Source organism: Schistocerca gregaria, chromosome 2, assembly GCF_023897955.1.
Source record: "Schistocerca gregaria isolate iqSchGreg1 chromosome 2, iqSchGreg1.2, whole genome shotgun sequence".
NCBI lineage: Eukaryota > Metazoa > Arthropoda > Insecta > Orthoptera > Acrididae > Schistocerca > Schistocerca gregaria.
In genome coordinates this window covers 120,986,013-121,001,964 of record NC_064921.1, presented here as the reverse complement: position 1 = coordinate 121,001,964, position 15,952 = coordinate 120,986,013, and the positions used below count along the sequence as shown (strand labels likewise).

The following is a 15,952-nucleotide window of genomic DNA, read 5'->3' as shown; positions in this document are numbered from 1 at the left end:
ATCTCGCAATGTGGCCGAACAGAAGTACCCGGCGATACAGTGGCAGAGAACATGGAGAACGGTCCCTCTCTCCCTACATAGGTACCCGCATTGTGGTATGTAGCGGTGAACGGCAAATTCCCGAACCGTCAACGACTGCACTCTATTCATCTGGTCGACTCGCCGATATGCCCCCACTGCGCGGTCGACGACTCTGACGAGCACCGTTTGGTTTGTTGCACGGCAATTAACTGTTGGCTTCTAACATGCTAGAACATGTTTTTCCAATTACTTGGGTTCGTTATTCACGGACTCTGGCTTGTTGGGGTGTTCCGGATATGAGAAGTGAAAAGAGGACATAACTCAACGTTGAGGAACTAACGTTCAAGCCTGATGTATCGAGGAGACTATACATATTTTTTAAGTTAACGAGAAGCCGACCTGGATACACGCAAACAGGGCCGTTGCAGGGTCCCGTTTTCTCTTCTTTCTTTTTCTAGTAAACACTCTAATTGTAGAAGGCGCTAGGTGCCGTTTTTAGGTTTGGATGTGTTGAATGGCACCTTTAGTTTCTGTATGTTGTGTGTAGCACCTATGAAAATAAAAAAAAGTGGCTAGTGTTGCTGCCACTGGATCAAGGGGTCCCAGGTTCGATTCCCAGCCGGGTTGGGGGTTTTCTCTGCCTCGGGACTGGGTATTTGTGTTATCTTCATCAGTTCATCATCATTATCATTCGTGACAGTGGCTAGATTGGACTGCGAAAAAAATTGTACTGTGTAAAAATTGGGACTTTGTACAGGCGCCGATGACACTGTTGAGTGCCCCACAAGTCGAACATCATCATACCCACGCTTCCTATCAAAAGTGCGATCGTATGGGGTGTCAAGCGAAATTTGTAACTGGACTGAGGATTTTTTGTTACGGAGGACACATTTCGTTATTTGGATGAAGTATCATCAGCAGACGTGGATGTAACTTTGAGTATGTTCCAGGAAAGTGTGTTGTGTCCTTTGCTGTTCATGTTTGCATATTAATGAACTTGTGGACAATATTGATAGACTTCTCGCAGATGGTGCAGTTATCTATAATGAAATACAGTTTGAAAGAGGCTGTGCAAATATTCAGTCAAATCTTGATGAGCTTTCAAAGCGGTGCAAAGAGTGCCAACTTGCTTTCATTTTTTAGAAATTTAAAACTGTGCACTTCATAAAACGAAAAAATAGTATCTTATAACAATAACATCAATGAGTCTCAGATCGAATAGGTCAGCTCCTATCAATTCCTGTCTGTGACATTTTAGGGACATTGGAACGATCACATGGGCACAGTCGTGGATAAGGCAAGTATCAGACGGTTTATTGGTAGAATACGGTACTTGGGAAGTACAATCAGTTTACAAAGCAGACTGCTGACAAAGCATTTGTGTGGGCCATCTTACAATATTGTTAAAGTGAGTTGGTCCTGCACCAAATAGTACCAACAGGGATGTTGAACGTATATAGAGAAGGGCTGCACAGACAGTCACAGATTTACATGAAATGAATTCGCAGTTGCGAATAAGGACAACCATCAGTAGTGACAGATTTGTTCGACTAGTAGGAATGTCACAGAGATTCTGAAACAACTAAACTGGTAGACATAAACTATCCCTAGAAAGAATCGGCTCTTGGAAAATACTAAAAACCCCTACGTGTTTCTCCCACGGGGATTGTGAAGACAAGCTTAGATAAATTTCAATACGCACAGAGTCATTTAAACAGTCGGTCTTCCAGAGCTCCATTTGTGAACGTAACGAGAAAAGTCTCTATGTGTCTGCCTTTTTAGAGATGTTTCGGGACTCGGCTGTTCGATAGAGAATGTCAAATTAAACACCATTCAGCCGTCAGATAGAGTTAGATTCTTCCTACACGTCGGTCGGGGGCCTGAAGATGACGCAGTAAAACGTTGAAACTGGTTGCCAAATAAAATAAGGTTGGAAATTTGACGGCTGAAGGGAGTTTGACATCCTGGAACGAGAGAAATCCCTAGTAACTGGTACAGTGGGAAATACCATCTGCCATGCAATTCAGAGCGGTTTGCAGAGTGTGAATGTACATGTATTGGTTTTACTCGTCATTACTAATGGTACCGGTACGTCGTAACAACCGTTTCTTACATCTCTTCAAGCGAATATTTTTCCAGTTCTTAGCGGTCTCTAGCCTTTCTGCATAAATGTTTTACTCAGCGTTAACGAATCTCTGAAAATGAGGTTTTGGCAATTTCTTATTTGATGTACAATTTGGCTACTAGTAACACACAAAGCAACACCGTTTTAAGTTCCATTTAAACGTATTTGTCCTCTTGGTTTTTGGACCGTAGGAAGTACAACCGAATGCGTAACTATAGCTGCTACATAACATCTTAGTAACATAAGTTATCTTGTTTTCCTAAATCAAGATATAAGAATTTGATTTCTCTTTCTCGCAGAACATATAGGTAATAAAGTGAAAGAGATTCCATTATCTTGTTTACGAACTATCTGACAGGAGCTTCTCCTCTGACGTTGCCGATAATTAAATAGTAATCGTATGGCAGTTCAAAGCATTGGTCTTGTCATACTCTGTACTGATTAATTACTACTTAATTTTAGTTTTCGACGTCAGGGAAGATCAGTTTAAAACACAATATTAACAAAATATAGTTGCCGCTTTAATTCCTGTTGACACGCGATTAAGGACCTGTTGTCTGCTGTGCTTAGGAAAATCTTTGTTTTTGCGCTGTTCATAACCTCAAACGCTTTGTTTATAAACGTGCAGGAAAAATAAGCGAGGAAAACAACCGAAGGAGCTGTGTTTCTAAGTGATTTCACCTCTTATTAGGCGGATTCTCAGTGAGGTGAGCGCTTTTATGAATTGACAATTTTAGTGGAGTATGTAACGTAAATAAGAATGATTTTACTGTGCCTATGAGAATGAGCATCTTCTGGCATACAGCAAGTAAGGTCTGCGAAAAGTTGCCCATCGAGTTGTGAATGCGAAATAAAAGATAGGAAACAACAGATATTTATTGAATGTTATTGCGTATATACCCGTTTTGTGGCAACGCGAATATGAAAGCTAGTTCGTGAGGAATGAACGTAACTTACACTTTTCGCAATAGATTTCATTTATTATTTTTTAATACCAAATTCTCTAGTGCCATTGTGTGTATCACTGTCCTGTCAGAGTTTTCCCTTCGTACCCGCTCATAGACAAGTAACTAACTGTGTTGTTTTGGCACATGTCGATAAATACTTTCATGTATGTTCACTTATGCGCTGAAAATTATTCGTAGATAAAAGTTTGTTGCCACACTGCCAAAAATCATGTGAAATTATACTTTTATCTGAAATCTGTATACTTATCATGAAGATACAAATAGGCCAACAGTTGAACATAACGTATGGCGTGTGTGATTTTATAGAATGATGCGAGAATGGAATATAGTTGTTTCATTTAGTTCAACAAGTAGGATTTCATCTTTTTCTGCCCCGTGGTCTTCACAAACCACTCTTATTAAATCTTGAACTGGCGGAAGATATATCTGTTGTTAATTTTGCTATCTTGTCTAAGCTTTAAATATTATGCATAACAAAGCATTGGGAACATGTATTAGCATGTACTTCAGTTAATGGTCATGTTTTATTAACATTCCATATTTAGGTAGGCTTCATCTCTACTTGCTGATCTAAGAAACAATTTTTTTACTGTAAAATACTACAGAATTTGTGATATCAGTTCAAGACGAAATTGCCCTGAGACTTGTCTACAGAATGAAATATTCACCACATTTCGATAAAATTAGATATGTGTACAAGTAGGGAAAATTTATCATTAAAAATAATAAAAGAACAATTGATATTCTTTACGACAGTTCAGAGGTTGACAGTAGCTTTTTCCTTCTCTCTCTCTCTCTCTCTCTCTCTCTCTCTCTCTCTCTCTCTCTCTCTCTCTCTCTCTCTTTCTCTTTCTCTTAATAGCAAGAATTTTTCAAATATTTCAACTGGAACTGACATGATTCATGTGAGTGGTCTTATTACTATGAAAACATGTTACAATTATATAGTTATAATATAGGCCTACTAAGATTAGGTCTTTTAGTATCTTGCAGAAAATGTTATGTCTAATTACATTCATAATTGATGAGAGTGGACATGATGATGTATGGTGAAAGATCATCATTATTATTGGACCTCCACCCCCCAACACCCCCCCCCCCAAATTCCTCCCCTTTTGTTTATGAGTTCTCCTTTTGTAGAACAACAGTGTTTCACAATTCAATGTGCATGTCCTATTGTGAATAATTCTAGAACTCTGTGTAAAATGTCTGTAGTATGGGATGAGAGAGGAGGAGCATCCAGCAGATAGCTTCTCAGAATTGTAAGAACAATTTTTGAAATGACTTTTGATCAGTTCCTTGCAGAGTGTTCACATGGAATGTTGGCCTGCTATTCAGCTCCATTATGTTCATATATGGACATACTTTGTGTTGAGTGGTTAACTTACGGCATAAAAAGTTAAAAATGAAACAGTATGTTTATCATACAACAAAAGACAGTTTCTACAGAATAATATCAACTTCTGTATTGCGGTATTGCATATTTTCTGAATTGTGAGAATGTGGCAGGCATTTTGTTTTCAAATTCAGGGTGATCTGTAATACGATGATAGACAATTATTAAACAAGCTTCCACAAAAACAGAAAGCAGTAGATGATAAACCAAGTGAACCCTTTCCTCCTAACATTCTGTTGTCTTTATGAGTACCTACATGCATTTAAACAAGAGTAATGGTGAAATGAAAGAAATTCTCAGTAAATTATTTTTATTGTAAGTACTATAGGCTGTTACCTGACTGAGCTACACTTGTTTGGGTGCTTTTGATCACAGTTGCTTCCATTCTAATACTGCAGTAAATAGTATTCATGTAAAGTAACATAATGAAATGTTCTACGACAGTGTGTCAATGGTAGTAAGGAATAAAATATAAAATAAACAATCTCTTAATTGGATAGATAGCAGTGCCCTCTTTGTTTATGTAGGAAGTTTTGAGAACCACTAGATCCTCTTGCATTGTGACACAAGCGGAAGAGCCTGCAAAAGTATTATCATAAGTCATCTGTTGTTGCATTATCAATATAGGATTACTGGAAAGAATTTAAAAATAGCTAACAGTATTCAGTCACAGTTATCTATGTAGGTAAAACTGAAATATTTCCCTGTACTGATGTCTCCACTTTTTCAAAGTGATTAGAATTAAGTTAATGGCCTTGCAACTTGTAGGGTTTCTTACCACAACTGTGTCATGGTCTGTCATTAGTTCAGTAAATTACGATGTGGTAAAAGATGTTAGTCTGTGTGCATTCCTAAGGAAACATTTGTCATCAAAATGCAACAAAAATAAGTAGTACAAGAAAACTTAAATCAGGAGCAAGCTATAACCTCTTTACTATTAGGTCAGTTTATTAACAACTGCACTCCCTCAATGTGGTTGGTCTCTACTGTATAATGTTCTCTTTATCATATCCGATTTGCATTAGATATTTTATAATAAAAACATAGCTTTGCGCTGCCCACACTACAGATATCTACTAGTGACTCTTGGTCCATGAACATGCTGTTATATGTGTTGCATGTTTATGCATTCTTCTTTGGTAAAACAACAGTATTGTGACTTCAGTACATTGTAAGTAATTCTAGTATTCCGTGCAAAATGCTTATAGTGTGGGTTGGGATGAGAGGACCAAGCTGCTGATTTGTGTGTTTATATTTACTTTTCCAGGGATCACCTCACAATGACACGAATTTCACAGTAATGGAATGAAAATCTGTTGCTCAAATTATATACACAGAATACATACACATGCTTTATAAGGATATGACAGGTAGTCTACCGTGGCCTTGATGGAGGAACCATTTTGGCATTTGCCCGAATTGGTTTAGGAAAACCACAGAAAACACAAATTAAGAGGCTTGGATAGCACTAACTCCGTCCTTGCGAATATGAGGTCATTGTCTTACCAGGTAGATTTACATGCAGTATGCTTCAGATAAAGTACACACTATTGATTTGGATTCAACTCCAGCAGCTGTGAGCTAACTCATTGTGTTAGAAACATGGTATCCACCCAGTTTGTGCGAGGGATTGTCTGTATACTCTGTACCATTGATAGTGCAAGGTGCTTTGAAGATGACTCCTCTTTAGAAAAATGTCAAACCATATTTTGTGCAGGCTTTTGCCTGTTGATTTTGTGATATTTGTTGACTGTGGTAGGATCAGAGTATTAGTGATTGTTGGTTGAAAACAGTTTACTTTTACCTGTTTGTGCAGTGCTGGCTGTAACAGAGGTGCAATACTGGGTACACTACATTCTTGCATTATCCAATAATGAGCAGTATGGTGTTCAATTTAAACAATATTTCTCATGTAGGACCTACTTTTGATAATAGTTGCAGACACTCTGCTGTCTAAAATAAATAATTTGCAGAGAGAAACAAAGCACAAATTTGAAAATCTATCACTATATTTACAATACTGGCCAGATTTGTGATCAACAGGTGACTAAGGTTGAAAGTCATGATCGTATATCATTATTGTAATGTAAAGACTGACGCAACACACCTATCATTCTGAAGAATGCATTTGGTAAGCAAACTAGATCTTTAATTCAAACTTCCTGTTGCAATTGTTGCATCATATCACACATTTATGACCACTGGTTCACCTAGGGTCATTAACCTCCATAGGAATGTTTGCCTGTTCCAAAACACTATACACTTAGTTTTCTATGTTACACAGATTTGTTCTGTGATTTTTGATGGTGAAGAGACAGAGGACACTTCCTTCGTTATGTCTATGCTCTTCATGAAAGTGGTTTATCCTCCCAGATTTATGTACCTGAATTTCTTCCTGGTATTGGAGTCCCTTAGCGGCATAGATGCGGAAGGCCTTTGACCTTGCCTCCATTCCAGACAGATTTCCCCCTCCTCACACACGCCTCCCTTTTCCCTACATTTTGTCTCTTCTTTTGTGACATTTTGTTCCCCATTTTCTGGTGTTTTCTTCCCCTGGTGTTGTACCCATTGTGTAAGATTATGGTATTGTGTGGGGATGGGGATGGATCAGCAGCAGTATTGCCACCCTGTTGCTTGTAGTGCCTCTGGGGTGTCCACTGCTCCCTACCTCTCCCCTCCCTTCTTCCCCCACATTCTTCACCCTTCCTGTTGCTCTGAGGTTCCTTCTCCCCTCTGCCCATTTTCCTTTCTTGTTGACTGGACTGTGCTTTTAGTGTTGTTCCACCCTTAATTTCTGCCATCTTGGTACATGGGACTGATGACCCCTCTGTTTGGTCACCTCACTGCCCCCAGTCAACCATCCAACCATTCATGTCATGACATCATTTTTTTTCCCCTTCTTTTTCTTTGGGAGGATGGATGTTCATCTCCACTTGGATAGGAATTCTCCACCTTGTGTTATACTGGGCCAAAAAATTAACCTTGGTACATTATTGTCTGCTCTTCAGGCTTCATTAACAGTGTTCATTGGTCAGTGTTTCCAGTATGTTTGCCTGAAACTCGTGATTTCATGCAGAACTTTTGTGGAAATTTATGGAATGCAGGTATCTCTATGAAACAATTTCTTTTCTTATTAACTACTACAAAGACTCTTTTTAACCATTACATTGTTAACTTTCAGCAGTTCATCTCTTCATTCGTTGCTGTGAACATTTTCAAGTGTTTATCTTCTTGTTTCTAAGGACACATTTTGCTTGTAATGTGGTATTATTGTTTCCTTTACTTACGGTAAAAACAAAAAGTCTTGTGAAAGTGTCCAGTGTTAAATATGAAAGAACATGTTCCACTACTTTAGTTTTATGGCACAGGTGCAAAATTTTAAGTATCTTGGAAGCAGGATAGACACCGACTGGAAGTGCAGCATACACATTTAAACAAGGATAGCAATTTTATAAGGAAAGGAAAATTTTCTGCAGCAGTCTGGAGAGAGAACTGAGGAAAAGACTCATAAAAAGTTTTGTATAGAGCGTTCTTCTGTATGGCGCTGAAACATGGACAATGAAGAAGAAAGACAGAGTGAGGCTGTAGGCTTTTGAGATGTGGACATGGTGGAGGATGGACAGAGTAAAAGATAAAGAGGTACTGAGAAGAGTGGGAGAGAAAAGACAGTTACTAGATGTAATAAAAAGAAGAAAAAGAAATTGGATTGAGCATATATTAAGAAAGAATGACGGTCTGATAAAAACAGTTTTAGAAGCTTATGTAGAAGAGAAGAGGAAGTGAGGATGGAAGAGATTTGATACTGGATGACTCGATGGATCACCCAACGTACAGCAGCCTTAATAAGGAAGCAATGGATCGCAGAAAATGGAGAGGCAAAGGACCTGCCAATGTAGCAGAAAACTGATGATGCTATACTTCTTGCATTTAGTTTTATTACCATGTGTGGTGTAGAAGAGACAGATTTTTAATGTTAAGTTGCCAAAATAGGAGGGTTTGGAGGTAGACTGACAAGCAACAAAAGAAGTGGAAACCTTTACAATCTGATCAAAGAACACAATATAAGGTTGAAAATTACTGTGTGAGAGGCAGATTGTGGGAAGGGAGACTAATACATGACTGGGGTAATCACCTAAAATTCTACTTGTAACTAGTTATAGGTAATCAGCAGCAAAAACAAGAGATTAAAATGGATAAAAAGTTGTCAAGTGCAGACTGATATGAAAGATAAAGAAACACTTTAAAACTGCAAAAGAACAGAATGATTAGACTTGTTGTAATTCCATCTAACTGCTTTGGCCTATGATATCATCAACATAGTGGAAACCCCTATTTCAGTGTTTGTAAGGAGCTTACAGCTGCTCAGCCCCAATTCCAAGCATAAACAATAAGACGACCATAGTGTCACTCATTAAACCCATCAACGTACACAAAAACCACGTGAAATATTTTACTCCAGCAGTAGAATGAAAGTAACAAGAAATAAGCATTTTGAGTAGGAACAAACTAAATACACTCCTGGAAATGGAAAAAAGAACACATTGACACCGGTGTGTCAGACCCACCATACTTGCTCCGGACACTGCGAGAGGGCTGTACAAGCAATAATCACACGCACGGCACAGTGGACACACCAGGAACCGCGGTGTTGGCCGTCGAATGACGCTAGCTGCGCAGCATTTGTGCACCGCCGCCGTCAGTGTCAGCCAGTTTGCCGTGGCATACGGAGCTCCATCGCAGTCTTTAACACTGGTAGCATGCCGCGACAGCGTGGACGTGAACCGTATATGCAGTTGACGGACTTTGAGCGAGGGCGTATAGTGGGCATGCGGGAGGCCGGGTGGACGTACCGCCGAATTGCTCAACACGTGGGGCGTGAGGTCTCCATAGTACATCGATGTTGTTGCCAGTGGTCGGCGGAAGGTGCACGTGCCCGTCGACCTGGGACCGCACCGCAGCGACGCACGGATGCACGCCAAGACCGTAGGATCCTACGCAGTGCCGTAGGGGACCGCACCGCCACTTCCCAGCAAATTAGGAACACTGTTGCTCCTGGGGTATCGGCGAGGACCATTCGCAACCGTCTCCATGAAGCTGGGCTACGGTCCCACACTCCGTCAGGCCGTCTTCCGCTCACGCCCCAACATCGTGCAGCCCGCCTCCAGTGGTGTCGCGACAGGCGTGAATGGAGGGACGAATGGAGACGTGTCGTCTTCAGCGATGAGAGTCGCTTCTGCCTTGGTGCCAATGATGGTCGTATGCGTGTTTGGCGCCGTGCAGGTGAGCGCCACAATCAGGACTGCATACGACCAAGGCACACAGGGCCAACACCCGGCATCATGGTGTGGGGAGCGTTCTCCTACACTGGCCGTACACCTCTGGTGATCGTCGAGGGGTCACTGAATAGTGCACGGTACATCCAAACCGTCATCGAACCCATCGTTCGACCATTCCTAGACCGGCAAGGGAACTTGCTGTTCCAACAGGACAATGCACGTCCGCATGTATCCCGTGCCACCCAACGTGCTCTAGAAGGTGTAAGTTAACTACCCTGGCCAGCAAGATCTCCGGATCTGTCCCCCATTGAGCATGTTTGGGACTGGATGAAGCGTCGTCTCACGCGGTCTGCACGTCCAGCACGAACGCTGGTCCAACTGAGGCGCCAGGTGGAAATGGCATGGCAAGCCGTTCCACACGACTACATCCAGCATCTCTACGATCGTCTCCATGGGAGAATAGCAGCCTGCATTGCTGCGAAAGGAGGATATACACTGTACTAGTGCCGACATTGTGCATGCTCTGTTGCCTGTGTCTATGTGCCTGGGGTTCTGTCAGTGTGATCATGTGATGTATCTGACCCCAGGAATGTGTCAATAAAGTTTCCCCTTCCTGGGACAATGAATTCACGGTGTTCTTATTTCAATTTCCAGGAGTGTATATGACAATAAAAATGATGTCACCGTTCCAAAATAAACATTAATCCTAAATCCAAGTACACGAATTTCTCAATATTCAATAACCAGAAGAAGAAACAAAAATCCTTGGTAGCATGGACTTCACTTGACTTATACAGCTCAAATGAAGACCTTGATATTAATAAACCACACTCAAATTGGAAACCTGGTACTGGAAATTCAATAGCATGAACCCACACACAATTCCAGAACCTGATACCATTGTGCAAGGTGGCACAGTGGTTAGCACTGTGGACTTGCATTCAGGAGGATGATGAGTCAATCCCGCATTCGCCCATCCTGATTTAGCTTTTAATTGCAGACAACATTTCTTCACCTTTTGCAACAAGCAGTGACCTACCCATAAATTTCTGTCTCATGTACATGCCCAAAAATAGGAAAATAATATGAAATCTCAGAACATAAGAAACACAAGGCACTAGTCATTCCAAACACAAACATGAATCCATCAGCCACACTCTGCAGAATCAAAGTAACTTACTAACAAATCGGCACACTCTTCCAATAACAACCTGTTGCACTCAAGTCACAATGTCAAATGAGTCATCTATTATACATAACAAACTACTTTGAATAATAAACATCCAACATACGAGTGTGCCACCAAATACTCAACATACCATATACAAACACCACTCAATCCAAAACACTGCACTGCCATGAAGTCACACAACACAATGTAGTTACATCACAGGTCAAAGCAGACAGGTGGAATGGCAACTTTTGGTTGATCCAGCCACAAATAGAGTGATCAAGGGGGAAACACTGTTATAATTGGGCAGGTGATGTGTTTCTACTAGCAAGTACTTCTATCATAAGGTATCATCGAAACACCCTAGTTTCTGATATTTCTGTTGCTGAGTATCTGTAATACAAGTGCTGTTGTAATAATACTCTTAAATATAATTCTGTGGTAGAGCTTTGATTGTGATAAGTGTCTTGTAGAATGTAATCCTAGACAGAACTTACTGCCTTTTTGACTGAATACATATTTACATAGAGCCACACCTTGTCACCTTACTTGCTCTAAGCTTTCTTATCTTTCATCACCTGATGGTTTTGATATTTTTTTGTTGTGCTAACCCCAGTATTAAAAATAATACAAAACCAAACATTTTTAGCCATTATAAAGAAAGCTTTACATCTGTTCTGATTTGGTTTGAGGAAATGCCAATCATTTACAACCTGATCATTGCTATGTTGGGTACTGTGAATATGTTATGTCCATCTCCTGCTGTCCATTCCAAATATAATGTAAATTACAAATTTATTTGTGGTACTGTACAAGTAGAGAAGAAAATTCAATGAAATTCAGATGTCTCTTGCTTAGAAAGTGTATGTTAACTATAATTTAGAGATGAGATTATGTTTTTTTTTCTCTCATAAAAAGATTTAGTAAAAAATCAATAATAGCCATCTATTGCAATTTAGGAACATTTCTATTGGTTAGCATTTCATTTCCTAGACTCAGATGAGCTCTTATATTTACTTGATTGCACTTTGGTAAGGGCAACTTGGTTTTTAAATGCAGGCTCCATTACACACAGTTTGTTGTTTGAAATCTACTGTATTATTTTATATGCTTATTTGGAATAGAATGAATGCTAGGCTCTAAGCCTTTTAAGATCTTTACTAATCTACAGTAGTTTGCTGTACGAATAAAATCAAAACTGGGTTTAACTATAGGTTAGTATGACTATGGTGGTGATGTATGTGCTCCCTTTTTCCAGACTGGACCATCCTAAATGCAACAGGATTGGAAGGACAGTGCCAGTGGGCAAAATAAAGTCAAATTGCAAACATGAAGACTGAGGCTCAGCCAGAAAGTTGCAAAAAACACATCACTGAGGAGCTTATGTGTTTCTGTAACAAGCGTTTTAAAAGATTGTGCAGTGCTAATGCATAAAAATAGTATCCTTGTTACAAGGTTATGAAACTGCTGACTGGAAGTTTGAAAGATACGAATCACTTCCTTTAAGTTTCTTTGGACTCAGGCTGTGTGTGTTGCTTTGTTCTTGATGTAACGTAAATATATGAACAAAAAGTGAAACAAGTCAAGATGTCATTCACACCATCTCCAGGCATGGCAACCACACCTACAATGTCTGCAACAGAGAGTCCTCCACTTCAGTATATGTCAGAAGATGGAGACAGCATTGACAGAAGTGAAACCATGAATATGTCCCAGCTTGAACCCTTACCTCCTGTTGATGCCCAACCAGTGATGTACTGTGAACCAGCCTTTTGGTGCTCTATTAGTTACTATGAACTCAATACTCGTGTTGGTGAAACTTTTCATGCTTCACAGCCCTCTATAACAGTAGATGGTTTCACAGACCCAAGCAATTCAGAACGATTCTGTCTTGGACTGTTGTCAAATGTTAATCGTAATGCAGTTGTGGAACAAACGAGACGTCATATAGGGAAGGGTGTTCGTTTGTACTACATTGGTGGTGAAGTGTTTGCTGAGTGCCTAAGTGATTCATCCATTTTTGTACAATCACCTAACTGCAATCAGCGGTATGGGTGGCATCCTGCTACAGTCTGCAAGATACCACCTGGCTGTAACTTAAAAATCTTCAACAATCAGGAGTTTGCAGTGCTGCTGTCCCAGTCGGTGAGCCAAGGGTTTGAGGCTGTGTATCAGCTAACTCGTATGTGCACAATTCGAATGAGTTTTGTCAAAGGTTGGGGAGCAGAGTATCGCCGTCAGACTGTCACATCTACTCCTTGTTGGATTGAACTACATCTGAATGGTCCACTTCAGTGGTTAGACAGAGTTCTTACACAAATGGGCTCACCAAGATTACCTTGCAGCTCAATGTCCTAAAAAAATTGATACACCCATTATATTTGTGTAGGATCCTGTGACCAGAGCCAGTTGTGTTCTGGTTCTACCTGAGAAGACCACTGTAACTGCAACTGAAATGTTGATTTTATGACAATTTTTATAGTATGACATGGTACCATACATAGAAAACTTTCATAGTAATTAATACAACCAGTTCTTCTGCATGCTTTAAATTTCTGGTTCCTGTGTTTTGTAGTGTAAAGGATGTTAAACTTAAAATGCTCGTGTAGATGCATACTACAGAATTTATTTTTGTTGCTTTATAAATATATATTTTGTTGTATGTGTAAACTATTTTAAAAACTCATGTTGTGTGTAAATTGTTACAAATTATAATTTTTTTGTTCATGATGCCATGGTTATTTTCAACTAACCTGAAACTAAAAAAAGGCATCATTGTGCTGCCCAGTATGAAACAGAAGTTATGTAGCAATTCATTGTGTATGAAAATTTATTACATCAATAGCCACTTCAATCTACAAAAAATATTCACATTAGTAATTTCAGCAAATAGTTGCCATCTTCAGATGTCCATAATCCATTGAAAGTTGCGTACAGCTAAACAAATGTAGTTAGGCACTTTGAACATCATGAAGTTACTTAACGATTCAATGAATGTACATCATTTCACCACATTATAAAAAATTCACTCTTTTACCATGTGACAATATGATGTGCATTCATTGAAATGTTAAGTAATTTTATGAAGGAAGTGTTTGTCTGTATGAAGCCTTTCAGTTGATAAAACACATCTGAAGATGGTAACTGTTCACCATACAGGCAATTTGAATATTTTCTTTGTGTCTGTACAGTTGTTGACATAATAAATTTTTATACAAATATTACAAAGGTAACATACTTCCAGTTGGCATTATGTCCTTTTTTTTTTTAAAAGAACTTTATTGTATATTGTTGTGATGTGTTGTTGTTTGGAAAGCAATGAAAAGTATGGTGTGAAATGATCAAGCTCAGAGTATAAAAAAAAAGGAATTTGGGTATTTTGTATAGAGATTATTAGTTTTGATTGACACAGAACTGTCCAGTTATGTAGAGCAACTCATGTCCTGAGGAAAGTGCCTTGAAAGTTCTTGGTTATAAAACATGTTCTGTATAATGGGTCTTAGTACCACAAAGCCAGAATGTGAGCAAGAAAAGCCTAATTAATTAAGTTGTAACACAGAGAAAACTGGTACTGTAGCAGTAATTTGTGTAGAAGATTTTATATTTGAGTTGAAGCAAATAACTTCTTCTCAGGTTTTGAGAATAAGTCTTTTTAAGTGCTACTGATTTAACTGAAAATTGAAAACTATGTGAACAATGTATATTTCAATTTCCTGGTGTTACTTGTAGTGACATAGCATGTTTCCACTTTGTGATGAGATATGTTGCATCAAAAATAGTGTGTATTTTGTATTAAAAAAATACCATTTTGTCAAATCCTTTGTGACGGTTTTGCAATTAGAATCCCTGTTATGACATTTCCAACCTTTCCTGTGTTTGAGTTTAATGAATACAATATAAAAATAAGAACACCGTAAAAGATGTAAATTTGTGAGTGATCAGCAATATTAAAAATCCCAGTGCAGAAATCTAAGCAGCCAACAAATTATGAATCTTCTAACTTATAAAATCTTAAGGAAATAAAGAAATGAGTCATCTGCACTGCTATTTCATTCTATTAAAATTACTGTTACATTTCTCTGTAACTGCATATGTTACTGGTCACTCATACATTAACTGACTGTAATGACCAAAACTCACTTTTTGTTTAAATTCCTCTTCCAACCAGTCTTTTGCATATTTAACATCCAATATTTTATAAAAAGGAAAGTGTCTTCATTCAGTGTTACTGATTAATCTTTAGGATAAAGTTGCTTTAACATTTTGGATATTAATTTTTAATGTAGTTTTTTGTTATATACTATGTGCCATCCATAGAATTTGTTTTGCTCATAGTGTTCTCACAGGATATAGTTCTTCACATAGTATCATTGAAACTGTGGTAAAAGTATTTCCAATCAAATCATCAATGTTAGTGAACTGTTATTGGTTTCACTTGTGGCAAACTGACATGACGACTGGAATTTAGACAAACTTGAAAAGGTAGGTCAGCTCAGTATGGGACAAAAATGATATTTTTCATAATTTTCATTTGCATTTGAAATTTAAAAAAGTTACAATTAAAGAAAATTTTGTCAAAGCCTTGTCCAGGCATTTAAAGACGGTTAAAAGTCTGTGGATCCCCTGCATATAAGCATATGTAGCCTATGAAAATTTAGCAATGGAAAAAATACAAATATCGAAAATACAGTTATTTGTATTGAAGAATGCACTTGCAAATTTTGAAAATGTGTGCAAATTTCTTATATAATGTGAATTTATTTCATTCTGGGAATTCATTTTGTTCATGGCATCAAATAAAACTTTGCTGAACAAGAAAAATATCAGAGAAAACTACTCTTTTGCTTTCCAATGGGCACCTTACACCGTTTGGTAATGGAAAAGATCCTACTATGTCCACTACCTTTTTTTTAATGTTATGCAAATTGTCAATGATAGCATTAAGTTTTAGTTTTTGAAATGATTGCTGTCTGACTTCTAGTTGTAATAGCTGAA

General features: G+C 38.6%; 2 protein-coding genes across 2 annotated transcripts in view; both read left to right on the top strand.

Moving 5' to 3' along the window:
• Nucleotides 1-2,525: 2,525 nt before the first annotated feature.
• The window catches only part of LOC126336476 (cell division cycle protein 123 homolog), a 101,672-nt gene continuing 88,245 nt past the window's right edge, over nt 2,526-15,952 (top strand). The window contains exon 1 of the mRNA XM_050000217.1: nt 2,526-2,853. The gene's annotated coding sequence lies outside the window, so the exon portion shown is untranslated. The remainder of the gene's footprint in view (nt 2,854-15,952) is intronic.
• LOC126336477 (mothers against decapentaplegic homolog 3-like) lies at nt 3,993-14,773 on the top strand. The gene is made up of 2 exons (XM_050000218.1): nt 3,993-4,019; nt 12,216-14,773. Exon 2 carries the CDS (start codon nt 12,545-12,547, stop codon nt 13,313-13,315), a length of 771 nt encoding a protein of 256 aa, XP_049856175.1. The 5' UTR covers nt 3,993-4,019; nt 12,216-12,544; the 3' UTR covers nt 13,316-14,773.

Coding starts and splice junctions, on each gene's coding strand:
- LOC126336477 (XM_050000218.1), top strand. CDS start 12,545: ATGTCATTCACACCATCTCCAGGCATGGCAACCACACCTACAATGTCT.